Source organism: Lepus europaeus, chromosome 15, assembly GCF_033115175.1.
Source record: "Lepus europaeus isolate LE1 chromosome 15, mLepTim1.pri, whole genome shotgun sequence".
Taxonomy (NCBI): domain Eukaryota; kingdom Metazoa; phylum Chordata; class Mammalia; order Lagomorpha; family Leporidae; genus Lepus; species Lepus europaeus.
In genome coordinates this window covers 94,763,634-94,791,006 of record NC_084841.1, presented here as the reverse complement: position 1 = coordinate 94,791,006, position 27,373 = coordinate 94,763,634, and the positions used below count along the sequence as shown (strand labels likewise).

General features: G+C 60.3%; 1 protein-coding gene across 1 annotated transcript in view; it reads left to right on the top strand.

The window, feature by feature from the left end:
- IQGAP2 (IQ motif containing GTPase activating protein 2) overlaps positions 1-27,373 on the top strand; it is a 214,306-nt gene that overhangs the window by 91,849 nt on the left and 95,084 nt on the right. Inside the window, exons 9-13 of the mRNA XM_062212560.1 lie at positions 1,116-1,203; positions 7,453-7,616; positions 13,478-13,638; positions 16,089-16,213; positions 26,870-27,033. Coding sequence (XP_062068544.1) covers positions 1,116-1,203; positions 7,453-7,616; positions 13,478-13,638; positions 16,089-16,213; positions 26,870-27,033 — 702 coding nt within the window. The remainder of the gene's footprint in view (positions 1-1,115; positions 1,204-7,452; positions 7,617-13,477; positions 13,639-16,088; positions 16,214-26,869; positions 27,034-27,373) is intronic.

Sequence of the window (27,373 nt, the reverse complement as noted above, 5' to 3'; positions counted from 1 at the left end):
TCCCTCACTCCTCTCTGCCCCTGCTGTCCTCTGAGCCGGCCCCTCCTGGAGGCTCATGGGGCAGAATTAGCCTTTACAGCTCCGGCCCCAGCCCACTAGATACGTCCTGGACTCTCTGGAGCCTGTTGGATCAAGCAGGTCCTGAACATGGCCTGCGAAGGCCTCCAGGCCCCCACGGGGCTCCCTGTCTCTCTGGCAAGCCCTGGGCACCCAGGCTGTGTTGTCGCCCAGCGTGCCAGCCTTCCACCGTGTGACCAAGCCCTGTTGTGTCCATCCTGTTCCCTCACCTTGCCTCAGCCTTCCTCCAGGCCTTTCTCAATTGTCATCTATTATGGATGGTCTTTTTTTAATCCTCCTATAAAATCTGTTCAGTGTTGCTGTGGATTTTCGTTACTTGTGTTCTTGATTTTATCACACTGAATCAAATTAAATGGCCAGTGTTCCGCTGTCTTCCATGTACGAGGCATCGACAGCGCCAGGTGGCGGCCTCATTTGCAAGCCAGCTGCTTGTCTCACAGAGGTTGAAATTCTCAGCAGAGGCCAGTGGTGTGTCCTGTAGGAACAGGATTACGTTAGCAGTAAGAGTAAGCACACGTTCACACGGGAGTGTGGGCCACGGCACAAAGGGAACACGCATGGTGAGTGGGCCGCTGGGCTGCCCGCCAAGGGGGAAATGAGGGCACTGCCTCTGAGCGCGGCTTGTGGTGAAAAGAGCCCTCCCCCCTGCTCCCAGTCCTGTCCAAGAGGCAGGGGTGGCCCTTCATCAGCTACACTGACAAGGCGGGGTCTTGGCTGAGACAGGTGCATCCTGGGAAGGTGGCGTGTCGGGCAGACAGGCAGGGTCACATCGCAGTGTTTAAACCTCAACTTGCCACCGGGCTGCCCCATGTCAGCCCCATGCCTTCCAGGTTAGGAAGCCAGCCCCTTTGGGAGGCCCCGGGCCCGTTGCTCCCCTGTGCAGCCTCGCAGGCACCTGTACCCCGGTTCCCCGCACACAGCAGGCACGGCTCAGGTGCCTGTTGCGCCAGCTCTTGTACTGTTGGAGTTTGCATTGAGCCCTGCGCTTCAGACGCATTTTGCTAATCCCAGGAGTCAGTGAGGATTTTGTTCTGCAGAACAGCCGTGTTGCAGAAGAGGAGAGAGACGCGTACGAGGAACTGCTGACCCAAGCGGAAATCCAGGGGCACGTCAACACAGTCAACAGTGAGTACCGCTCGTGGAGGGAGACGGCGTCTCTGACACAGGCTTCCCAGCAGCACTCGGGACGCGCATTCGTGGAAGACCGCCTAAGAGAGGGAAGCATCTGTCCAGACGCCCGACGGCCCCTGAGCTGTGTGCTGAGCCCGCGCCCAGGCCACGCCACGGCCCCCGCAATGACTGGACTCCCCCTTGCTGTTTCGTCACAGGCACACTGCATTTCACGTCTCAGTGTGTCCCTTACTGGACTAACGGAGAGAGAGGTCAATAGAGGGTCGCAACTTAAGCACTGCAGTAGCTGCCCTGGTTCTGTGTGGGGCTCTGCTGTGGTAGTAAATACTGGGGCTCCAGGCCCTGGTATGCGGTGGAGCTCTGTTGTCACTGTGATACTGGGGTCCCAGGCCCTGATACATGATGGAGCTCTGCTGTGGTAGTAAATACTGGGGCTCCAGGCCCTGGTATGCGGTGGAGCTCTGTTCTCACTGTGATACTGGGGTCCCAGGCCCTGATACATGATGGAGCTCTGCTGTGGTAGCAAATACTGGGGCTCCAGGCCCTGGTATGCAGTGGAGCTCTGTTCTCACTGTGATATTGGGGTCCCAGGCCCTGATACATGATGGAGCTCTGCTGTGGTAGCAAATACTGGGGCTCCAGGCCCTGGTATGCAGTGGAGCTCTGTTCTCACTGTGATACTGGGGTCCCAGGCCCTGATACATGATGGAGCTCTGCTGTGGTAGTAAATACTGGGGCTCCAGGTCCTGGTATGCAGTGGAGCTCTGTTGTCACTGTGATATTGGGGTCCCAGGCCCTGATACATGATGGAGCTCTGCTGTGGTGGTGAATACTGGGGCTCCAGGCCCTGGTATGCAGTGGAGCTCTGTTGTCACTGTGATATTGGGGTCCCAGGCCCTGATACATGATGGAGCTCTGCTGTGGTAGTAAATACTGGGGCTCCAGGCCCTGGTATGCAGTGGAGCTCTGTTCTCACTGTGATATTGGGTTCCAGGCCCTGATATGTGGTGGAGCCCTGTTGTGGTAGTGAATATTGGAGCTCTAGGCCCTGATATGTGATGCTGTTCTGTTGTCACTGTGGATATTGGGGTTATTAAAAGCAAGTGGGAAGTTAGATACATCCATGCTTCTGTTAATCTCCACAATCTTCCATGAAATCTTATTTCTCCTAGAACCTCAGAAAGGCAGTCGGAATTTCTGTTTGAGCTTTCCCTCTCACCCTGATCAGTGTACATACCCCGTGTGTACTCAGAACCTGTGGAGACTGTTGTATGCACTTGGTGAAAGCAGGTGACCCCTCTGCCCTGGGTGAGCTTGGCGTGTCCACCAGGCAGCCTGCCCCTAGACCTGGTTCCCCTTCCGACGAGTCTGCGTGTCCCTGGTTGCTCTCAGCGCCACCCAGGGATGCACACCGGCGGGTGTTCCTCAGACATGCGCTCCACATTGCTGGGGGGGGGGTCCCCCTCGTGTTCAGAAGCCCAGAGCAGGTTGCTGTGCGGCGTTGGGGGGGCTGTGCCTGCTGCCCCACCGCACTGCAGAGAGCTTGTGGGGACTGCTGAGAGGTGCACGCTCATGTGTTTTCTTCTTGCTAAATCCTCAGTTCCTTCTGCTGTGTGTCAGGGCCGAGGATGTCCTCGTGCCGGGCAGAAATGGGTCCCAGGAGCGCGTGTGTCTCACCGGAAACACCTGGGCTGCAGAAGCTCGGGGGGCAGCAGCGCCACAGCCTTTGCCGCTGTTTTTTGAGATGTTGCTGGCCACTGGAACAAGTCCTCTTTTTTACGTTGGGGGGGGGGGGCTTCTTGAATTCCTTGTTCATCGTCACGGTTTCCTGATACAAGGGGGTGCCATTGTGGCTACACCCCCCACCCCCATCCCCCATTTCTAAGTAGCAGGTGTTGCAAGGATTGCACTAACGACAGAAGTGGCTGGAGGTGGTGCAGTGTGTTGCCGTGTGTGCTGGCTCTAACTGTGCCTCACGCCTTCCATCTCTCCCCATCTGAAACGTGGGCTCCAGCTGAACTGAAGGGTGGTCGTGAAAAAACCCTGGAGAGCGTATTTTACTCACGTCATGAAAGTGAGACAGTTGAACGCGTGAAAATCTGGCAGAGCAGTGACCGATGAGATTTTCCCCGGCCAGCAGGTTCTTGGGTACACGTGCCAGGGCTCCCCCGTGCTGGCAGTGCAGGTGGACCTGTCGTCGGGGCTCCCCCGTGCTGGCAGTGCAGGTGGACCTGTTGTCGTCGGGGCTCCCCCGTGCTGGCAGTGCAGGTGGACCTGTCGTCGGGGGCTCCCCCGTGCTGGCAGTGCAGGTGGACCTGTCATCATCGGGGCTCCCCCGTGCTGGCAGTGCAGGTGGACCTGTTGTCGTCGGGGGCTCCCCCGTGCTGGCAGTGCAGGTGGACCTGTTGTCGTCGGGGGCTCCCCATGCTGGCAGTGCAGGTGGACCTGTTGTCGTCGGGGGCTCCCCCGTGCTGGCAGTGCAGGTGGACCTGTCGTCGGGGGCTCCCCCGTGCTGGCAGTGCAGGTGGACCTGTCGTCGGAGACTCCCCCATGCTGGCAGTGCAGGTGGACCTGTCGTCGGGGGCTCCCCCGCACTGGCAGTGCAGGTGGACCTGTCGTCGGGGGCTCCCCAGCGCTGGCAGTGCAGGTGGACCTGTCGTCGGGGGCTCCCCTGCACTGGCAGTGCAGGTGGACCTGTCGTCGGGGGCTCCCCCGCGCTGGCAGTGCAGGTGGACCTGTTGTCATCGGGGGCTCCCCATGCTGGCAGTGCAGGTGGACCTGTCATCGGGGGCTCCCCTGCACTGGCAGTGCAGGTGGACCTGTCGTCGGGGGCTCCCCCGCACTGGCAGTGCAGGTGGACCTGTCGTCGTCGGGGGCTCCCCCGTGCTGGCAGTGCAGGTGGACCTGTTGTCGTCGGGGCTCCCCTGCGCTGGCAGTGCAGGTGGACCTGTTGTCGTCGGGGCGCCCCCGCACTGGCAGTGCAGGTGGACCTGTCGTCGGAGACTCCCCCATGCTGGCAGTGCAGGTGGACCTGTCGTCGGGGCTCCCCCGCGCTGGCAGTGCAGGTGGACCTGTCGTCGGGGGCTCCCCCGTGCTGGCAGTGCAGGTGGACCTGTCGTCGGGGGCTCCCCCGCGCTGGCAGTGCAGGTGGACCTGTAGTCGGCGGCTCCCCCGCGCTGGCAGTGCAGGTGGACCTGTCGTCGGGGGCTCCCCCGCGCTGGCAGTGCAGGTGGACCTGTCGTCGGGGGCTCCCCCGCACTGGCAGTGCAGGTGAACCTGTTGTCGTCGGGGGCTCCCCCGCGCTGGCAGTGCAGGTGGACCTGTTGTCGTCGGGGCTCCCCTGCACTGGCAGTGCAGGTGGACCTGTCATCGGGGGCTCCCCCGCGCTGGCAGTGCAGGTGGACCTGTCGTCGGGGGCTCCCCCGCGCTGGCAGTGCAGGTGGACCTGTAGTCGGCGGCTCCCCCGCGCTGGCAGTGCAGGTGGACCTGTCGTCGGGGGCTCCCCCGCGCTGGCAGTGCAGGTGGACCTGTCGTCGGGGGCTCCCCCGCACTGGCAGTGCAGGTGAACCTGTTGTCGTCGGGGGCTCCCCCGCGCTGGCAGTGCAGGTGGACCTGTCGTCGGGGGCTCCCCCGCGCTGGCAGTGCAGGTGGACCTGTAGTCGGCGGCTCCCCCGCGCTGGCAGTGCAGGTGGACCTGTCGTCGGGGGCTCCCCCGCGCTGGCAGTGCAGGTGGACCTGTCGTCGGGGGCTCCCCCGCACTGGCAGTGCAGGTGAACCTGTTGTCGTCGGGGGCTCCCCCGCGCTGGCAGTGCAGGTGGACCTGTTGTCGTCGGGGCTCCCCTGCACTGGCAGTGCAGGTGGACCTGTCATCGGGGGCTCCCCCGCGCTGGCAGTGCAGGTGGACCTGTCGTCGGGGGCTCCCCCGCGCTGGCAGTGCAGGTGGACCTGTTGTCGTCGGGGCTCCCCTGCACTGGCAGTGCAGGTGGACCTGTCGTCGGGGGCTCCCCCGCGCTGGCAGTGCAGGTGGACCTGTTGTCGTCGGGGCTCCCCTGCACTGGCAGTGCAGGTGGACCTGTCATCATCGGGGCTCCCCCGCGCTGGCAGTGCAGGTGGACCTGTTGTCGTCGGGGGCTTCCCCGCGCTGGCAGTGCAGGTGGACCTGTCGTCGGGGGCTCCCCCGCGCTGGCAGTGCAGGTGGACCTGTCATCGTTGGGGCTCCCCCGCGCTGGCAGTGCAGGTGGACCTGTCGTCGGGGGCTCCCCCGCGCTGGCAGTGCAGGTGGACCTGTCATCGGGGCTCCCCCGCGCTGGCAGTGCAGGTGGACCTGTTGTCGTCGGGGCTCCCCCGTGCTGGCAGTGCAGGTGGACCTGTCGTTGGGGGCTCCCCCGCGCTGGCAGTGCAGGTGGACCTATCGTCGGGGCTCCCCCGCGCTGGCAGTGCAGGTGGACCTATTGTCGTCGGGGGCCCCCCCGCGCTGGCAGTGCAGGTGGACCTGTCGTCGGGGCCCCCCCATGCTGGCAGTGCAGGTGGACCTGTCGTCGGGGGCTTCAGCTCCGACGTGTAGTTGTGAAGTGTCAGGTCCCCCACGTTCCGCCCATCGCACAGCGCGTTTTGCTGAGAGCAGGGCTGCAGATCCTGTTAGGTGCAGCGTGCGCACGGGCAGCTCACCTCTTTGCTGCAAGGCGTGCTTTCTGTAGGGGTCTCAGGGGTGTTTTTTCCTGGATGTCATTTGCATCCCATCATCCAGTCCATGCAGTGCAGGAACCAGAGGGAACGCAGGGTGCTCCCGAGAGTCCTGTGGGCAGCAGCTGCTAGGCCTTGGGCATCCGGAGCAGGACGACAGGCCCGCGGCCAGCCCTGACCTTCCTATGTGATGTTACTGCTAAGTTTGGGAAGGAGTGCTTGGGCCCCCAGGGTCCCCTAGTGTTTTCAGGCTTGAAGGGTTCCGCCGCCCTAAGTGTCTCCTGTTTTGTAGCGACGTCTCTGAGTCCTGGCTGAAGGACACCCCTCGTGAGTACATGTAGGTCCCTCGTCATCTTGTCACAAAGGACGAGGACCATGGTGGCCGACAAGCAGCCCAGCACAGAGCGCTGTAGGAATCCAGGGTTTGCGCTACTGCCACAGGCCAGGGGCTGTTTTACCTGTTACAGACTTGTGAAAAGCAGAGTTACAGAGAATCAGAGAGATCGTCCGTCCACTGGCTCACTCCCCAAATGACCACAATAGCCAGAGCTGGGCCAGGCCAAAGTCAGGAGCCAGGAGCTCCATCGGGGTCAAAGTCAGGAGCCAGGAGCTCCATCGGGGTCAAAGTCAGGAGCCAGGAGCTCCATCGGGGTCAAAGTCAGGAGCCAGGAGCGCCATCGGGGTCAAAGTCAGGAGCCAGGAGCGCCATCGGGGTCAAAGTCAGGAGCCAGGAGCGCCATCGGGGTCTCCTACGCGGCTAGCAGTGGTCCCATGCTGACTTCCCAGGTGCATTAGCGGGGAGCTGGGTCGGCAGCAGAGGTGGGACTCAATGCCAGGTGTGCAATATGGGGTGTAGACATCCCAAGTGGTGGATTAACCTGCCGTGCCCCAGCACCACCCCATGTGCACCCTTTGTAGGGCCACCAGCCCCACGTGTACCCTTTGTGGGGCTCCACCTGCTTGCTCTGGCCTGGTGGCAGCACTCGTCACTCGCTGTCCCGCTGGGTCAGAAATGCCGTGTGTGTGCCCTGGGAATGCAGAACGTGCTGGTTCCAGGTGCCTCAGCTTGGTCCCAGAATGTCAGGTCTCCGTACGTGGATGCTCGCCTGGTAGAGAGCCCCCAGCTTGGGGACAGCGCAGCAGGGTGTCCTGGAGCGAGCCATGGGTTCACTGTGGGTGGTGCCGGCTCCTGGACGGGTCAGGAGGCAAGGCTGCTGGTGTGTGCGAGGTTCACAGCGCCGTGCGGGCCAGACCCAGCTGTGAGCGACTGCAGGATCCGTCCCCAGGGCTGGGCTGTGTGCAGTCTGCAGGGAAGAGGTGTGGCCAGGGCTGGTCCTGAGAGGTGGGCTTTGTGGGGAAGCCGCCCTGCACAGAGACGGGCTTGGAGCGTGCTCCCTCAGTGCTGGGTCCTCGTGCAGACAGCTGCCCGGCGGAAACGGCTGGGGTCTCCGAGCTGGCGTCCCTGCTTTGCAGAGGTCCTGTGGTCCCCGGGGAGGAGGCGCGTCGGGTTGGGCAGCGGTTGGAAGAGCCGACATCGTGACGGGTTGTGAACCCCCGCAGGGCTGGCCGCGGTGGACCGCATCAACGCTGCCATTCGGGAGGGAGACCCCGAGGTCACGCTGCTCGCCCTCATGAGACCGGAGGCCCAGCTGCCCACTGTTTACTCCTTTGCTGCTGCTCTGTATCAAAGCGAGCTCTTCACCCTACAGAAACAGAGTGACACGGTAAGTCAGGTGACCCCGGTGTCAGAGGGTCCCCCCAGGAGCAGAGCCCAGGGTAAGTCAGGTGACCCCGGGTGTCAGAGGGTCACCCCAGGAGCAGTCAGGTGACCCCGGGTGTCAGAGGAATCACCCCCAGGAGCAGAGCCCAGGGTAAGTCAGGTGACCCCGGGTGTCAGAGGGTCACCCCCAGGAGCAGAGCCCAGGGTAAGTCAGGTGACCCCGGTGTCAGAGGGTCACCCCCAGGAGCAGAGCCCAGGGTAAGTCAGGTGATCCCAGGTGTCAGAGGGTCCCCCCAGGAGCAGTCAGGTGACCCTGGGTGTCAGAGGAATCACCCCCAGGAGCAGAGCCCAGGGTAAGTCAGGTAACCCTGGGTGTCAGAGGGTCACCCCAGGAGCAGAGCCCAGGGTAAATCAGGTGACTCCGGGTGTCAGAGGGTCACCCCCAGGAGCAGAGCCCAGAGTAAGTCAGGTGACCCCAGGTGTCAGAGGGTCACCCCAGGAGCAGAGCCCAGGGTAAGTCAGGTGACCCCGGGTGTCAGAGGGTCACCCCAGGAGCAGAGCCCAGGGTAAGTCAGGTGACCCCGGGTGTCAGAGGGTCACCCCCAGCAGCAGAGCCCAGGGTAAGTCAGGTGACCCCGGGTGTCAGAGGGTCACCCTAGGAGTAGTCAGGTGACCCCGGGTGTCAGAGGGTCACCCCAGGAGCAGAGCCCAGAGTAAGTCAGGTGACCCCGGGTGTCAGAGGAATCACCCCCAGGAGCAGAGCCCAGAGTAAGTCAGGTGACCCCAGGTGTCAGAAGGTCACCCCAGGAGCAGTCAGGTGACCCCGGGTGTCAGAGGGTCACCCCAGGAGCAGTCAGGTGACCCCGGGTGTCAGAGGAATCACCCCCAGGAGCAGAGCCCAGGGTAAGTCAGGTGACTCCGGGTGTCAGAGGGTCACCCCAGGAGCAGAGCCCAGGGTAAGTCAGGTGACCCCGGGTGTCAGAGGGTCACCCCAGGAGCAGAGCCCAGAGTAAGTCAGGTGACCCCGGGTGTCAGAGGAATCACCCCCAGGAGCAGAGCCCAGAGTAAGTCAGGTGACCCCAGGTGTCAGAAGGTCACCCCAGGAGCAGTCAGGTGACCCCGGGTGTCAGAGGAATCACCCCCAGGAGCAGAGCCCAGGGTAAGTCAGGTAACCCTAGGTGTCAGAGGGTCACCCCAGGAGCAGAGCCCAGGGTAAATCAGGTGACTCCGGGTGTCAGAGGGTCACCCCAGGAGCAGAGCCCAGAATAAGTCAGGTGACCCTGGGTGTCAGAGGGTCACCCCAGGAGCAGAGCCCAGGGTAAATCAGGTGACTCCGGGTGTCAGAGGGTCACCCCAGGAGCAGAGCCCAGAATAAGTCAGGTGACCCTGGGTGTCAGAGGGTCACCCCAGGAGCAGAGCCCAGGGTAAGTCAGGTGACCCCGGGTGTCAGAGGGTCACCCCAGGAGCAGAGCCCAGAGTAAGTCAGGTGACCCCGGGTGTCAGAGGGTCACCCCAGGAGCAGTCAGGTGACCCCGAGTGTCAGAGGGTCACCCCAGGAGCAGAGCCCAGGGTAAGTCAGGTGACCCTGGCTGTGGAGGTGTCAGGTCATGTCCCAGCAGTATGGAGGCATTTAAGACAGGAAGTGGCCTTGTAGAGTCTTGGACTGGGGCTGCTCCCAGCCTCCCTGGTCCACCCATCCTGCACCCCCGCTGCCGTCTACACAGAGACGTGGAGAACAGCATCAGGAGACGGGACTGGGGTTGTTCCTAGTCTCTATGTGACTTTGAAGAGTTTTGGATAATCTTTTAAATACTGAGGTATTTGAAAAAATTTTAATGAATGTGTTTATTAATTTATTTGAAAGAGTTACAGGGAGAGAGAAGGAGAGAGAGAGAGGTCTTCCATCTGCTGGTTCACTCCTTGGATGGCCACAGTGGCCAGGGCTGGACCAGGCCAATGTCAGGAGCTTCATCCGGGTCTCCCAGTGGGTGCAGGGACCCAAGCACTTGGGCCATCTGCTGCTTTTCCAGGCACAGTAGCAGGGAGCTGGATCAGAAGTGGAGCAGCTGGGACTTGAACCAGTGCCCATATGGGATGGCAGCTTTATAGGTGGTGGCTGTACCTGCTGTGCCACAATGCCAGCCCCTGAAGTATTTTTTTTTAAAATATGTGATGTTTTGACATTTAAAAAAATAAAATGTAAACCTACATTTCTAGAAGTCTGCAACCAATAGCATTAGCTCATAGCTGTGGGTTTTGTAGAATAGTGCTGGCTGTGGAACCAAGAATGGGAGAAGGCTAGTGATCCAGAAAGGTGGGGAAAGAATTATTTAATAAATGAAATTCTCTCAAGCTGTAGCCATTATCTCGCAAATAGTTACTCACTACACATACCATCTGTCAGACTTAATTTACAGTGTAAGATGTTGAATGTCAAAAATAAAAATTACAGTTCTAAGGAAACACAAAGGATGACCGTTGGGCGTTAAAAGTCGGAGCCAGACAGTGGACAAGAGGAGACAGATCATAGAGCAAGAACACACAGCTCACAGAGCAGACACAGGGATGTTCACACTCAGAGCAATTCTCATAGCACACACACATGTTCACACTCAGGACACACTGCTCACAGCACAGACACATGTTCACACTCAGGACACAGCTCACAGCACACATACATGTTCAGTCTCAGGACACACAGCTCACAGCACACACACATGTTCAGTCTCAGAACACGCAGCTCACAGCACACACACATATTCACACTCAGGACACAGAGCTCACAACACACATGTTCACTCTCAGGACATGCAGCTCACAGAGCAGACACAGGGATGGTCACACTCAGAGCAATTCTCATAGCACACACACATGTTCACACTCAGAACACGCAGCTTACAGCACACACATGTTCACACTCAGAACACACAGCTCACAGAGCAGACACAGGGGTGTTCACACTCAGAGCAATTCTCATAGCACACACACATGTTCACACTCAGGACACGCAGCTCACAGCACACACACACATGTTCACACTCAGGACACATAGAGCTCACAACACACATGTTCACTCTCAGGACACGCAGCTCACAGAGCAGACACAGGGATGTTCACACTCAGAGCAATTCTCATAGCACACACACATGTTCACACTCAGGACACAGCTCACAGCACACACATGTCCTCTGTGAGGACACACAGCTCACAGCTCACACACATGTTCACACTCAGGACACACAGCTTATAGCACACACACATGTTCACACTCAGGACACAGCTCACAGCACACACACACATGTTCACACTCAGAACATGCAGCTCACAGCACACACATGTTCTGTCAGGACACATAGAGCTCACAACACACATGTTCACTCTCAGGACATGCAGCTCACAGAGCAGACACAGGGATGGTCACACTCAGAGCAATTCTCATAGCACACACACATGTTCACACTCAGGACACACAGCTCACAGCACACACACATGTTCACACTCAGGACACACAGCTCACAGCACACACACATGTTCACACTCAGGACACACAGCTCATAGCACACATACATGTTCACACTCAGAACATGCAGCTCACAGCACACACATGTTCTGTCAGGACACATAGAGCTCACAACACACATGTTCACTCTCAGGACATGCAGCTCACAGAGCAGACACAGGGATGTTCACACTCAGAGCAATTCTCATAGCACACACACATGTTCACACTCAGGACACACAGCTCACAGCACACACACATGTTCACACTCAGGACACACAGCTCACAGCACACATGTTCACTCTCAGGACATGCAGCTCACAAAGCAGACACAGGGATGTTCACACTCAGAGCAATTCTCATAGCACACACACATGTTCACACTCAGAACACACAGCTTACAGCACACACATGTTCACACTCAGGACACACAGGGCAGTACACACTCCCTCTACTTCCCCCCCCACCCCTTTATCCCCTCTCCTTCTTCTGCCCCTGTCTCCCTCTCCCTCTTTCCCTGTCTGCCTCTCCTCCTCTACCTCTCCTCCTCCTCCACTCCCCCTCCCTCTCCCTCCCTCTCCCTCCCTCCCCCTCTCCCCTCCCTCTCCCTCTCACTCTCCCTCTCCCACTCTCCCTCTCCCCCTCTCCTCTCTCTCCCTCTCCTCTCTCTCCCTCTCCCTCCCCCTCTCATTCTCCCTCTCTCCTCTCCTCTCTCCCTTTCTCTCTCTTCCCTTCAGCTTCTCTCCTCTCCCTCCCCCTCCCCTTCTGACTTCTAAGCAATAAAAAGTCTTTCAAAGCACTTGTGCCCAGGCAAGCACTCACAGTCAAGGGAAGGGTGCCCTGAGGGCCAGCTGGTTGGGCTCCTCCCTTGCTCTTTGTCCAGACTGTGCAGGTCAGTGCAGTAGGAAACGCTGCTTTGTAACTGGGGAAAGCAGTCTCCCTTCCTCAGGTGCCCCCAGGTCTCCCGTGCAGACTCTGCCCCTCCCCCGCAGCTGCGGGCCCACGCCGCCTGTCCTTGTCCCCGCTGTGTCACCTTCTCAGCTTCCCTGGCCCTGTGCCGTGGGCTTCTGTGAGACGGGGGGGACGGTTCCCCGGAGCAGGCAGAGGGCAGGCTGAGGACTGCGTTTGCTTTGACCTGGGATTGTGTAGCTTCCCTGAGACGTGGATGGGATTCGCTCGCGTGCTCCCTGGGAGGAGCCCTCGAGCCCTCATCCCTTAGTTTGAGAAGGAGAATCTGTGCTTTGTCCCTGAGGGCAGTTTCCGTGAGAGCCAGAAATCCGTATGGAAGCGCTTCGGTGCGAGCGTCTGATGCCCTGAATCGCGTGACCCCTAAGTGCAAGCGTGACCCCTAAGTGCAAGCACGTTTGTCCACTGGCTGTAGGAATTCTCCCCCGTGCACCTGCGGTGGGGCGGAAGCTGGGCCCAGGAGCTGTCAGCTGGGGAAGCCGAGGCGGGGGCCCGGGGGAGGGGTCCTGCTGCCTCCCGTGTCAGCCCTGTCTCAGCTTCCGGCTTCTGTACACCTGGGGGTCTGACTGGCCTTGCCTCAGGCCTGCCTCAGGCGTCCTCAGAACACGGCTCGTTGTCGACTTGGAAGAATGCAAGTGCAAGCTGTGGCAGTTAGGTCCGTGTCCTCGGCTCCGGGAGCCTGATCTGTGTCTCTGGGGCAGTGACTTTTGGACGCCATTCTGTCCTGTCCTTTGCCCTTGCTTCACGCGCGCCCCTCGTGGTCAGCAGGGACGACCTGGTCTTGTCCTTGGAGTGAGTCCTGGGGATGGCTCTGCCCATGGCAGCCAGTGCAGCCAGGAGGGGGTCGCGTGGGAAATGTGGGTGTTGGGGAGGCTCAGCTGCTGGCCGTGATGAACATGGTCCCCAAAGTGAGCCCCTGCATGAGACCCAGGAGCCCTCACCTGGTCTTTAAGGACAACGAAATCTGATGGCCAGGAACTCCTTTCTGCCTGACTCTGGAAAATCTTTGACCTTCTGGGCTGACGCTGCGGCGCAGTGGGTTTGGCCGCTGCTTGGGTTGCAAGCATCCCATTTGAGCTCCGGTTCAGTTCTCTGCTCTGCTTCTGATCCAGCTCCCTGCTCATGCACCTGGAAAAGTAGTTGAAGATGCCCAAGTGCTGGGGTCCCGCCCCCACGTCGGGGACCCAGGTGGAGCTCCTGGCTCTTGGCTTCAGGCGGACCAAGCCATGGCTGTTGTGGGCATTTGGGGAGGGAAGCAGCCGATGAAAGATCTCTGTGTCTCTCCCTCTCTTTGAAGCTCTGCCTTTCAAATAAAGCAGTAAAGAACAGCTCTAAAGATCTCCGCCCTTGCCCACACGAGAGGTGTGGCTGGAGCTCACGCGCCACGTGTTGTCCCGCAGAACCACCTGGCCCACGAGGAGCTGTCGATCGCGGTGGAGATGTTGTCGGCCGTGGCTCTGCTGAACCAGGCCCTGGGGAGCCATGACCTTGAGTCCGTGCAGAACCAACTGAGGAACCCCGCCGCAGGCTTCAACAACCTGGACGAGGCGCACGTGCAACGGTGAGGGCAGCCACCCCCAGTGCCTGGCAGCGGCAGGCCTCCCCACACGGGGCGCCACCTGCCCGCCTCGTGTCTCTCGCACGCCTCCCTGTAGGACAGAGGCCCCCGAACACGCTGGCCCTGCAACAGGGACCCAGGGTGGCGTGAACTGCTGCCCATAGGGGTGCTGCTGAGAGCGCCTCCCTCGGGCTGCTCCAGGACACAACAGCTCAGCCCTCGGGTCAGTTCTTCAGTTTCTCTGCCGAGTGGTGGTCTGTAAGCTGCAGACCCCACGGTGGGACGGCTGTGCCACAGCCTGTGCTCCCGCAGCCACGCCAGGCTCCTGAACCCAGTGGGGGTGGAGGCCATGTGGTGTCTGTGTCCCGGTTCCTGAGATGTACCCGAGGCAGCTCAGAGTGTGCGATTGTGAATCGCCGCAGCAGACACAGGGAGAGGGTGGACCCATCAGAATTAGGAGCCGAAGGAGAGGCTGGTGAGACAGCGAGCACCACTGGACGCCGGTGACCCCCGCTGGACGCCGGTAGCCCCGGGGGTGAGGTCTGCACAGCTCTCCACCAGAGCGCTGCTCGTCCCTGACCCCGGAGTTGCCAAGTCCGCAGCTGGCAGGGGTCACGCGTAGGTGCACAGCACAGTTCAGGAGCCTCCCCTTCCCGCCACATCCCGGTCCCCGGTTGTCCTCCTGGGGCAGCTGTGGGCCTGTGCTCCGCCTGCAGCTTCCTGCCCTCGCCCTGCCTGTCACCTAGACATGAGCATGTGAAATGCCCATGAGACCCAGCGCGTGCCCGTGGAATGGTCATTCTGGAAGGGACGCTGACCAGTGCCCGTCTCCACACCCGCTGTGACTGATCAGTGTTGGCCGTTGGCCGTTAGTGGCACAGTCGGGGTTTCTGAGCTCTGTGACTCTCGGCGTGCCTGTGGCCAGCTCCCGGCCTGCACCAGGCGGGACGGGGAGCCACCAGCGCCACTGCTGCATGGAGCAGGGCTTTCTCCCACGCTGTACCCCGGGAGGCGTGGCAGCACACCTGCAGGCACACAGGACTGCGAGCAGCTTGGCCACAGCCAGGACGCGGTTGCAGACTCTGGCATCACAGGCCGTCTCTGGTCTGTAGTGCTGCGTCCCCCAGAGTGCACAGCTTTGTGAACGGGGTGGGGGGGAGCACACGACGCCCAGGAAGTTCCTGGGTTCAGATTTCTAGATGAAGGGAACTTAACCTGTAAGTATTCCAGCGTCTGGGTGACTTCTGGTCTCAGGTGTTTCAGACGCCCTGTCCCCACCCACCCCGGCCTCTGTGGGTGGTTGTGGCTGGCCCCAGAACGCAGGGGCCCGTGTGTGCCTAGAGGCCTGCTCCTTGCTCCCTGGGGGAAAGGTGGGACAGCAAGCCGAATACCTGGGCTTCTCTACTTTGTCTAAAGTTGTTCTTGTCATTCTGAAGCGGTAAAGTTGGCTTTTAAGAAATGAGAGATTTTTAGGCCGGCTCCGCAGCTCACTAGGCTAATCCTCCACCTTGTGGCGCCGGCACACCGGGTTCTAGTCCTGGTCGGGGCGCCGGATTCTGTCCCGATTGCCCCCCTTCCAGGCCAGTTCTCTGCTGTGGCCAGGGAGTGCAGTGGAGGATGGCCCAAGTGCTTGGGCCCTGCACCCCATGGGAGACCAGGAGAAGCACCTGGCTCCTGGCTTCAGATCAGCCCGGTGTGCCGGCCGCAGCACGGCTACCGCGGCGGCCATTGGAGGGTGAACCAACGGCAAAGGAAGACCTTCCTCTCTGTCTCTCTCTCTCACTGTCCACTCTGCCTGTCAAAAAAAAAAAAAAAAGAGAGAGAGAGATTTTTAGTCGTATTCAAGATGGATAGAGTTTTCCCTAAAATTTCTCCAGACAAGAAAAAAAAAAATAGCCTAGGGTTTGACCAAAGGCTGTTTTCCAGAGGGCTGTGTGCAGGGAGGAGGGTCGGGGTCAGGGGTGAGTGTCCACAGTGGGGACACAGGAAACAGGACTGGAGGGCAGGTGGCAGGTGGTTGGAGCCCCAGGCTGTCCTCGCTCCTCGCAGGTGGTCAAGGTCTGATCCCACAGGGCCCAGCATGGCATCCCCTGGGAGCAGGCTGAGCCTCCTGCAGCCCAGCTATTTCAGGGCTGTGCCGGGGAACTCCTCTGGACGCTCGCCTTCTGGGAGGGTGAAGAAACTCCATCAGAGACCCTGATGGCGGAAGGGCCGAGGGCCGCAGGAGCTGAGCTGTGTGTCCTGGCTGCTGCAGGGAGGGAAGTGCGGGGACAGGCAGAGCCCAGCCTCCCCCAGGCCAGGCGGGAAGCCAAGGTGCTCTCATTCAGCAGGTGTCTCAGGATGTAACGCAAGCCTTCCCGTGAGCTCCGTGCTGGCTCGGGGCTCTCGTCCGCCGTGCCCCCACCTCGGCAGAACGTCCCTGACGCGCGCCCTCGTCACTTGCCCTCCTGCAGGTACGCGAACGAGCTGCTGTCGGTGAAGCTGGAAGCCGCGGCCCAAGGGCAGGAGAGCCTGAGCTGGAATGAAATCCAGAACTGCATCGACGTGGTCAACGTCCAGATCCAAGAAGAGGAAGCTCGTGAGTGCGGCCCTGCTGCTCTGGCATCTGGGGGAGCTTCGTCCGCGTGCCGGGGCTGCAGCTCTCTGCTCGGGGCCCCGGCCTCAGGGCGACCTTCTGCGTAGCTTCTGCACCTGCTGCCGTGCCAGGGTCTCAGGCGCACTGCAGGATGCACACGGGGGTTGGAAGTCCTGAGGCTTCCTTCCCGTGCTGCACACGACCGCTGCGTGGGTTGTACTTTGAGCTCTTCTTTGGGCACTTTCCTGCCCCAGGAGCGAGGGCGTCGGCACTCAGGGTGACTGTTGCCTTGTGGTCACTGACCGTGAAGGTCTGCCTTGAGCGCCCCAGGAGGCTGCGGCGTGGACATGCTGCCCCGGTGCTGGTTCTGCCTTCTGTCTGTCACCTGCCCAGCCTGTCACAGTGGACTGAGGGTGGGAGCCGTCGGGACACTTGGTGAGTGTCTGAATGCTGCCGTCTGCTGTCTGTTCCTGGTGAGAGCCACCAGCAGGCCGTCTCCCGGCCCCAGGCTCCGAGCAGAGCCGCGTGGACCCCATCCCTGCTCTGTGACCTCCCTTCCGCCAGCCTGGCTCTCTCCCCTCTGCTCTGAGCTCACTGGTGGGCAGGCAGGCAGGCAGGCACCTCTCCTGGCAGCTCCCCCAGCTCTGTCCTGGTGCCTTGGTCTCTCACGCTGCCTCTAACTGGGGACACAGAGGTCACGCTGGAGACGAGACCCGTGAGCCGGCGGATTCATTCCACTTGCATAGTTTTCTTATTCGCTGCTGTTTCCTGTTAGTGCTGTTTTCCGGTTTTTGAGCGCCGTCTCAGTGGGCTCCCACTGCGAAGCAGGATCCAGGTGTCCGCCGATGCAGCGCGGCCACCCCACTCCCTGGACGCGTCTTCCCATCCCTCTCTGGCCGCGTCCTGTCCCAGTGCCCCAAGCTGCCTGCACTTCCACTCAGTGAAGCAGCTGGAAGCCTACAGCAGGCAGCTTGCTCGAGCCCCCTCCTCCACTCTCGGCTGGCCTGGGAGCCTAGGGTTCCCGCCAGACGTCAGTCATCAGCGAGGCAGAAGTTCAACATCACCCAGGAAGGCGAGTGGGCGGAGCTCTGCGTGGGCGTCCTGCCCCCCACCCCTCCTCCACCTGGCAAGCTTGGAGGGCTCAGGTGTGAGGGCAGTGCACGCAGCCGCTGGGGCTTCCTTCCAGGGCTTCTGTCCTTAGAAGAGCAGAACAAAGAACCTGGCCCCCTGCTGTCTTCTGGCCCCACCCCTGTGGTGGGTGGCAGTGCCCGTGTCTGTCCTTGGGAGGGCTGGGCGAGGAATCTGGCCCCGCCCCCGAGGTCTGTCCACAGGGGCCTCTGCTGCTCCCACCCCGAGGGCGGCCCTTCCCCAGGCGCTGTAGAGAGCAGGACCACTGCTTTCCCTGGCCGCCACACGGAGCCAGCGCGCTCCCAGGGAGGAACACGCAGCAGTCCTGTAGCTGGGAGACAGTGGTCTTTGGCAGGCGTTTTTAGACAAAATTCCTTTGACTGTTCTGGCCTGTGTCGAGGCGGCCGTGCCACAGTGAGCACTCCAGGGCCAGTGTCACGGCCACCACCACGATTCTCCGGCGCCTTTGGGCAGGCGGGGCATTCGCCGTAGCCACAGGGGTCATTGCACACTGAGGTCTCCGCGCGAGAGTTCGGGAAGTTCACACAAGAGTATTTCATCTATCTGTGTTTGGTGTTGATCTTGTCCCTCTTGTCAAAATGAAAGATTTTTGTTGAAAGCTCTTGAAGTATTGAGTTTGGTGTCATCTGATACAGACAGTTGCTTAAAAAGCAAGAATTAGGCCGGCGCCGTGGGGCTCAACAGGCTAATCCTCCGCCTTGCGGCGCCGGCACACCGGGTTCTAGTCCCGGTTGGGGCGCCAGATTCTGTCCCGGTTGCCCCTCTTCCAGTCCAGCTCTCTGCTATGGCCCGGGAGGGCAGTGGAGGATGGCCCAAGTGGTTGGGTCCTGCACCCCATGGGAAACCAGGAGAAGCACCTGGCTCCTGCCTTCGGAACAGTGCGGTGCGCCGGCCGCAGCGCGCCAGCCACAGCGGCCATTGGAGGGTGAACCAATGGCAAAAGGAAGACCTTTCTCTCTGTCTCTCTCTCACTGTCCACTCTGCCTGTCAAAAAGTAAAAAAAAAAAAAAAAAAAAAGCAAGAATTTAAAAAAAAACACAAGGGTGGTGGACACCCGACCTAGTGGTTAAGCTATTGATAAAGACACCTGCCTCCCATATAAGAGGCCTGGGTTCGAGTCCTGGCTCCAGCTCCCGAGTCCAGCTTCCTGCTCACGCACACAGTGGGAGGCACTGGTGATGCCTCAGGTGGTTGGGTCCCTGCCACCCCTGTGGAAGACTCACGTGGAGTTCCTGGCTCCCAGCCTCCATCCACGCCAGGGCTGTTGCAGGCGTTTGGTGAGTGGACCAACGAATGAAATCTCTTTGTGTGCACTGCATAAATCAATCAATAATGAACGGTCAGTGAAGATGTCACACGGATGCTCTGAGAGCGGCAGGAGTCACACAGTCTGGTGACCGGGAGGAGCGTGACCCCTGCCAGCCGGGGGAGGAGCCCCCACGGGGTTTACCCCAAGTTCTTGTCTCGGCATGAGAGAATTCACAGCAGAGACGCAGCGTGCAGGAGTGGGAGCCCGGAGACTGCACGCTCGGCAGTGAGTGCGGCAGCCTCGTGGGGAGAAGCGCCCCCTGTCGGGTGGGGCCGGTACACGCGGGTGGGGTTTGGGCAGGGTTCAGTGTGCGTGGGGTGGGGAGGTTTCATGGCGTCTCCGCGCAGTCTCAGCACACATCCTGGTCTCTGTGTGATGGAGATGGCTCAGGCACATCACAGGAAGGAGGTGTGGCATTGGTGGCGCAGGGCCGTGACACAGGTCTGGCCCCCGTCACGAGGTCTGACCCGGTGTCTGAGCTGTGGGGAGGGCCAGGCGTGTGGCTTGCAGCGATGCTGAGCGTGAGCCTGAACCTGAGCAGGACGGGCTGCTGGGAGCGTTTCTCGGGCGGGGCCGCTGCTCTGCGTCCTACCAGGAAAGTTGCTATCCCATCAGACACAGGGACGTTGTCCCAGCCAGGCAGCCTAGACGAGGAAGCGTCTCCCTGTGGCCTCTGCTCCTCCACCCGGGCAGGCATCCCCCCGACGTCTCCATCCCTTGAGCTCCAGGGACAGCTACCCTTCCAGGGCCTGGGTGTGGCAGTCACAGTGACTTGGAGAAGTGGCGGCTCAGCCGTGTCCCTCTACCTGTGCAGGCAGGAGCATGACAGCAGGTGCCCAGCAGGCACCCGGCAGGCCTCTGAGCTGCTGTGAGGTCATTGACTGTGACCTCAGCGCCTCAGCAGCAGGTGTTCCTAGAGGCACACTGCCCCCTGAGCTGGGGCACAGTCCAGCCAGCTGACACATGCTCATTGCCAGGCGGTCGGCCCCGGGATGTGTGTACGTTCTCTCCCTCAGACCCTGGGGGGCTGGGGGTGCTGAACGGGACTTAGGACAGCCGACCCTGGGCTGATGCAGTGTGCAGCCGGGCACCCTGTGCTCGCTCACGGACACCCCAGGGGTGTGAGGTGCCTCGACCGGAGGGTCCTTGGACACAGCAGAGCTCACCCCGAGCAGGGAAATCCTCCAGCCTGCACGTCGGACGTGCCAGCGCTTAAGTGGCCGGCCGTCTGACAGATAGACCTTTGCATTCCTAGCAAGGGTCGTCTCTCCAGGGAGTATTTAGCCGAATGTTCTACCTCAACTTGACGATCAGGACACGGATGCTTTTTAAAAATTAGAAGTGTTCGTTCTGTCTCATGGCACGTCACGTCTGTAAACTGACTTGTGATCGTTGTTGATGGAAAGTAACTGGCAAAATGAAGAGTGATAAGTTTGACCTGAAGAGTATTTGATATCCAAGCCCGTTGCTTATCAATGCTTAGTTCTCCACCCGTTCCTGTTCATCCACACGTGAGTGTGCCCGTTGTACCCACGTTCTCATCACCTGTGTGACGAGGTGACAGGTGGCGAGGTGATGGCGGGAAGTGGCCGCTGGGTGAACCCGGCTGCCGACGTTGCCCAACTTCTGCCATTCACAGCCGAGGTCCTCCTGTGAGGCATCAATTAGACCAGAAACTTCGCTTCTTCCCTAGTCAGGGCCCCCAAGGCTGTTTTACTAACCCAGTGTGTCCAGTTCATCATCCGTATTTGAACCTTAAAAGTTTTCCAGAATACACGTGGAGGCTGCTACACCTGCCAGCCACGCTGATTGTTTACCTGTAATTACTTAAAATGAAGCAAGGCTGCACTGCCGGGTGCTCATGGTCGGTTGCTCAGCACCGCCCGCTGGGCCCGGCTGGGGGCTGCCTCTAGGAGAGCGCTGAACGCGGACCGCGACCCTGACCCCGTCTGTTCACGTTCTAGGGAACTGCTTGATTGCGCACCACCTGCTCTGGCATCCTGTGCAGAGGGCTGAAGTAGAGCAGCGTCGAGAGTGCCATGCGTATCTACGAACCTCTCGGTACTGCCCCTCCCCGCTCCTCCACCTGGGCAGCACCGCTGCCTACGTGAGGTCGTGTGCCGCTCGCACGCAGAGGTGTGCCCCTGGCTATGCATGGTCCTCAGAACATGGGCGTTAGGAAAAAACTGCATGGGTTTCAAATTTTTTAACCAAAACGAATTTTTAAATTTCATCTTCCTTATATTTAAGCAGTTCCCTGGTATAGTGTTTTTTTTTTTTTTAATTTGACAGGTAGAGTTATAGACAGAGAGAGAGACATAGAGAAAGGTCTTCCTTCTGTTGGTTCACTCCCCAAATGGCTGCCACGGCCGGCGTTGCACCGATCCGAAGCCAGGAGCCAGGTGCTTCCTCCTGGTTTCCCATGGGGTGCAGGGCCCAAGCACTTGGGCCATCCTCCACTGCCTTCCCGGGCCACAGCAGAGAGCTGGACTGGAAGAGGAGCAACCAGGGCTAGAACCGGCGCCCATATGGGATGCCAGCGCCGCAGGCGGAGGATTAACCAGGTGGGCTGTGGTGTCGGCCCCTGTTTTTGTTTTTTGATTTGAAGAGTTTGAAAAGCAGAGTTACACAGAGGTAGAGAAAGGGAGAGAGAGGTCTTCCATCCGCTGGTTCACTCCCTAGATGGCCACAATGGCCAGAGCTGGGCCAATCCAAAGCCAGGAGCCAGGAGCTTCTTCGGGTCTCCCACGTGGGTCAAGATTCCCAAGCAGTTGGGCCATCTTCGACTGCTTTTCCAGGCCCTAACAGAGAGCTGGATCGGAATTGGAGCAGCTGGGACTCAAACTGGCATCCGTATGGGATGCTAGCACCGCAGGTGGTGGCTTTACCTGCTATGTCACAGTGCCGGCCCCGGCAGAGTGGTTTTTTTTTTTGTTTTTTTTGTTTGTTTGTTTGTTTTTTTGACAGGCAGAGTAGACAGTGAGAGAGAGAGACAGAGAGAAAGGTCTTCCTTTGCCGTTGGTTCACCCTCCAATGGCCGCTGTGGCCGGCGCATCGTGCTGATCCAAAGCCAGGAGCCAGGTGCTTCTCCTGGTCTCCCACCCGGGTGCAGGGCCCGAGGACTTGGGCCATCCTCCACTGCCTTCCCGGGCCACAGCAGAGAGCTGGCCTGGAAGAGGAGCAACGGCAGAGTGGTTTTACAATGATCCAGGCACACACTGCAAAGCCTCCCTTTGGCTGTATGCGTGGGCCTCTCGTGTCTCTTCTCACGCAGGCTGCCACGCTGCGCTGTGCTCTCCAGGCCCCGTGCTGGGGGCTGGGGGCTCACGTTTCTGTCCGCAGTCACCCTCAGAGGGTGGAAGCTCGGGCTGTTCTACTCTGTGGCTGTAACAGCCAGTGCTGTAGACGCGCGCCTGTGCGAGTGTGTTCTCTGTGGGTTCCTGCCGGCAGTGGACTCGCTGGGTCCTGTGGTCACGCTGGGCTGTGGCCTGAGCACCTGCCAGCCACTTCCAGTGGTGACTGCAGCTGCGGGGTGCACGTGTGCTCAGCAGCGTCTTTGTGGACATCCTGGAGTGTGCAGTGGCGTCTCGTGGTGCCGTGGTGTCGTCTCCATGCGCCCACGCCACGTCTGTGGAGAGCGGCTCATGTGGCTCGCGGCTGAGCGCTCAGTAATGTCTGTGTGCCCTTGGCATGCCGCCGTTGGTCAGACACAGCGCTCGCACACTTCCTCCCGCTCTCCCGGCTGTGTTCTCTCTCTGTCGTGGTGACTCTGGCTGCCCAACAGGTGTCGTTCGGAGAAAGCCCCGTTCATCTCTGTCACGTCTTCTGTGGCCTGTGCTTCGGGCATCTTAGCTGGCCCCAGCTCCCAAGGATTTACTCCTAGGTGTTCTTGTGAGGGTGTGTGGTTCCAGCTTCACGTTAGGGCCTGTGGCCTGTTCTGAGTTCACTTTTGTGTATGGTAGAAGTGGAGGGTGGGTCCCCAACTCCCTGTGTGTGTGGACGTCGTGAGGGCTGCCCGCCTGCTCCAGGCCCCAGCATCCTCACAACAAAGTTCTGTGCTTGTTCAGGGTTCACTGTGCAGTGGAGTTCGCTCTGCGTCGTTGAAGGCTGAGCTGGGAAGCGCCTTTTCTTCCTTTTGTCGAGGTTTCTTTGGTTCTTTATGGATAATGTTCATTTGCATATTTGAGAGACAGGTGGAGGGGTGGCTCCCATCTGTGAGCCGATTCCCCAGATGGCTGCAATGGCTGAGCTGTGCCACGGCCGAAGCTGGCAGCTGGGCCCTCATGCGGGTCTCCCCGTGGGTGGCAAGAACCCGGTCACTTGAGCCATCCCTGCTGCCGCCCAGCGTCTGCAGTAGCAGCAGCCTGGGGGTGGGAGCAGAGGAGGCGTGGCAGCCGGGTCCTCCGGTGTGGGTCGTGGACGTCGTAACCACGAGGCCAAGACCCCTGCCCTGCCACTGACCGTTCCTGGCCTCCTGCATCTCCCTCGGACCTTGAGCGTGCGTGTCCAGGACTTGGGTGGGTGCTGTGTTGACTGGACCAGGCCGAGGCATGGTCCCCACGGCACAGGGTCCTCCTCCCCCTGGAAGCCTGCCTGCTTTGCGTCTGCTCAACTCGTCTTCACCTTTGGCCGTGGCGTCTCGTGCTTGTTGGCGTCCGTCTTGTGCCTCCATTGTGACGCTTTTCTTGGGTGTTAATTCCTGTTGTAATTGGGACACATTTGTGATTGGAATCCACTGGGAGCTGAGGTCTGAGTTCTCCTTCCAGTCCACCTGCGGAGAGGACAGCAGGGGGCGTCGGCGAGGGTGCCGCCTCCCGCAGCCTTGCTGTGCCTGACAGAGCACTTGCAGCCAGTGGTGTGGGAGGCAGCAGACTCGACCGGAACACCCCACCCTCCACCTCCTGCAGGGGTGTAGACTGGGGGCATCAGTGAGGGCGTGGGTGAGGTGATGTCCCAACCTTCCTCCTCCTGCAGGGTGTAGACTGGGGGACATCAGTGAGGCGTGGGTAAGGTGATGTCCCCATCCTCCTCCTGCAGGGGTGTAGACTGGGGGACATCAGTGAGGTGTGGGTGAGGTGATGTCCCCATCCTCCTCCTGCAGGGGTGTAGACTGGGGACATCAGTGAGGCGTGGGTGAGGTGATTTCCCCATCCTCCTGCAGGGGTGTAGACTGGGGGACATCAGTGAGGTGTGGGTAAGGTGATGTCCCCATCCTCCTCCTGCAGGGGTGTAGACTGGGGACATCAGTGAGGCGTGGGTGAGGTGATTTCCCCATCCTCCTGCAGGGGTGTAGACTGGGGGACATCAGTGAGGCGTGGGTAAGGTGATGTCCCCATCCTCCTCCTGCAGGGGTGTAGACTGGGGACATCAGTGAGGGCGTGGGTGAGGTGATGTCCCCATCCTCCTGCAGGGGTGTAGACTGGGGACATCAGTGAGGTGTGGGTGAGGTGATGTCCCCATCCTCCTCCTGCAGGGGTGTAGACTGGGGGACATCAGTGAGGTGTGGGTGAGGTGATGTCCCAACCTTCCTCCTCCTGCAGGGGTATAGGCTAGGGGGCATCAGTGAGGCGTGGGTGAGGTGATGACCCAACCTTCCTCCTCCTGCAGGGGTGTAGACAGCGGGGCATCAGAGAGGCGTGGGTGAGGTGATGACCCAACCTTCCTCCTCCTGCAGGGGTGTAGACTGGGGGCATCAGTGAGGGCATGGGTAAGGTGATGTCCCACCTTCCACCTCCTGCAGGGGTGTAGACAGCGGGGCATCAGTGAGGGCGTGGGTAAGGTGATGACCCAACCTTCCTCCTCCTGCAGGGGTGTAGACAGAGGGTGTGGGTAAGGTGATGTCCCCATCTTCCTCCTGCAGGGGTGTAGACTGGGGGCATCAGTGAGGCGTGGGTGAGGTGATGACCCAACCTTCCTCCTCCTGCAGGGGTGTAGACTGGGGGCATCAGTGAGGCGTGGGTGAGGTGATGTCCCCATCCTCCTGCAGGGGTGTAGACAGCGGGGCATCAGTGAGGGTGTGGGTAAGGTGATGTCCCCATCCTCCTCCTGCAGGGGTGTAGACTGGGGGCATCAGTGAAGCGTGGGTGAGGTGATGACCCAACCTTCCTCCTCCTGCAGGGGTGTAGACAGCGGGGCATCAGTGAGGGCGTGGGTGAGGTGATGACTCACCTTCCTCCTGCAGTGGTGTAGACGAGGGGGCATCAGTGAGGTGTGGGTAAAGTGATGTCCCCATCCTCCTCCTCAGGGGTGTAGACGAGGGGGCATCAATGAGGTGTGGGTAAGGTGATGTCCCCATCCTCCTCCTGCAGGGGTGTAGACTGGGGGCATCAGTGAGGCGTGGGTGAGGTGATGACCCAACCTTCCTCCTCCTGCAGGGGTGTAGACTGGGGGCATCAGTGAGGCGTGGGTGAGGTGATGACCCAACCTTCCTCCTCCTGCAGGGGTGTAGACTGGGGGCATCAGTGAGGTGTGGGTAAGGTGATGTCCCCATCCTCCTGCAGGGGTGTAGACTGGGGGGCATCAGTGAGGGTGTGGGTAAGGTGATGTCCCCATCCTCCTCCTGCAGGGGTGTAGACTGGGGGCATCAGTGAAGCGTGGGTGAGGTGATGACCCAACCTTCCTCCTCCTGCAGGGGTGTAGACAGCGGGGCATCAGTGAGGGCGTGGGTGAGGTGATGACTCACCTTCCTCCTGCAGTGGTGTAGACGAGGGGGCATCAGTGAGGTGTGGGTAAAGTGATGTCCCCATCCTCCTCCTCAGGGGTGTAGACGAGGGGGCATCAATGAGGTGTGGGTAAGGTGATGTCCCCATCCTCCTCCTGCAGGGGTGTAGACTGGGGGGCATCAGTGAGGGCGTGGGTAAGGTGACGTTCTCACCTTCCTCCTGCAGGGGTGTAGACTGGGGGCATCAGTGAGGTGTGGGTAAGATGATGTCCCCATCCTCCTCCTGCAGGGGTGTAGACTGGGGGGCATCAGTGAGGGCGTGGGTAAGGTGACGTTCTCACCTTCCTCCTGCAGGGGTGTAGACTGGGGGGCATCAGTGAGGGCGTGGGTAAGGTGATGTCCCCATCCCCTGCAGGGGTGTAGACTGGGGGCATCAGTGAGGTGTGGGTAAGGTGATGTCCCCATCCTCCTGCAGGGGTGTAGACTGGGGGCATCAGTGAGGTGTGGGTAAGGTGATGTCCCCATCCTCCTCCTGCAGGGGTGTAGACTGGGGGCATCAGTGAGGTGTGGGTAAGGTGATGTCCCCATCCTCCTGCAGGGGTGTAGATGAGGGGGCATCAGTGAGGCGTGGGTAAGGTGATGTCCCCAACCTTCCTCCTGCAGGGGTGTAGACTGGGGGGCATCAGTGAGGCGTGGGTAAGGTGACGTTCTCACCTTCCTCCTGCAGGGGTGTAGATGAGGGGGCATCAGTGAGGTGTGGGTAAGGTGATGTCCCCATCCTCCTCCTGCAGGGCTGTAGACTGGGGGCATCAGTGAGGCGTGGGTGAGGTGATGACCCAACCTTCCTCCTCCTGCAGGGGTGTAGACAGCGGGGCATCAGTGAGGGCGTGGGTAAGGTGACGTTCTCACCTTCCTCCTGCAGGGGTGTAGACTGGGGGCATCAGTGAGGGCGTGGGTAAGGTGATGTCCCCATCCTCCTGCAGGGGTGTAGACTGGGGGCATCAGTGAGGTGTGGGTGAGGTGATGTCCCCATCCTCCTCCTGCAGGGGTGTAGACTGGGGGCATCAGTGAGGGCGTGGGTAAGGTGATGTCCCCATCCTCCTGCAGGGGTGTAGACTGGGGGGCATCAGTGAGGCGTGGGTGAGGTGATGTCCCCATCCTCCTCCTGCAGGGGTGTAGACTGGGGGCATCAGTGAGGGCGTGGGTAAGGTGACTTTCTCACCTTCCTCCTGCAGGGGTGTAGACTGGGGGCATCAGTGAGGTGTGGGTAAGGTGACGTTCTCACCTTCCTCCTGCAGGGGTGTAGACTGGGGGCATCAGTGAGGCGTGGGTAAGGTGACGTTCTCACCTTCCTCTTGCAGGGGTGTAGACTGGGGGCATCAGTGAGGCGTGGGTAAGGTGACGTTCTCACCTTCCTCCTGCAGGGGTGTAGACTGGGGGCATCAGTGAGGCGTGGGTAAGGTGACGTTCTCACCTTCCTCTTGCAGGTGCATCAGTGAGGGCGTGGGTAGGTTGATGACCCGTCTTCTTCCTCCCGCAGTGGTCGTAGCCGTCGGGTATATCAATGAGGCCATCGATAGAGGGAACCCTCTGAAGACCCTGGACGCGCTGCTGCTGCCGACTGCTAAGATCAGAAACGTGGACCCCGACCACGCCCAGCACTACCAGGACATTCTCTACCAGGCCAAATCGCAGAAGCTCAGGGTGAGCTGGGCTGTGTTTTCCTAGGCTAAGCTGCACCATGTTTGTTGCCTGAGTGTTTGCAGGCTTGGGGGTGGCGGGGCGGGGGTCTCTCCCACTCCTCTGAGCTCTCCTGGACTCCTCGTCACCGCCATTGCCCGTGACAAAGAACGGAGCCCCTGGCTGCTGCCTTCCTGCACCCCCCGTTAGGGAGAAGCCGGCCCCGGGGCTGCCCGTGGCTTCTGCTCTTTGACCAGATGCTATGGCTGGGCAGCACTCACAGTCCAGTCTGAGTGGACGCCTGTGCACAGCGGCGGATGCCATGTGCGTGGCGCAGATGCCATGTGCCCACACGCAGTGGCAC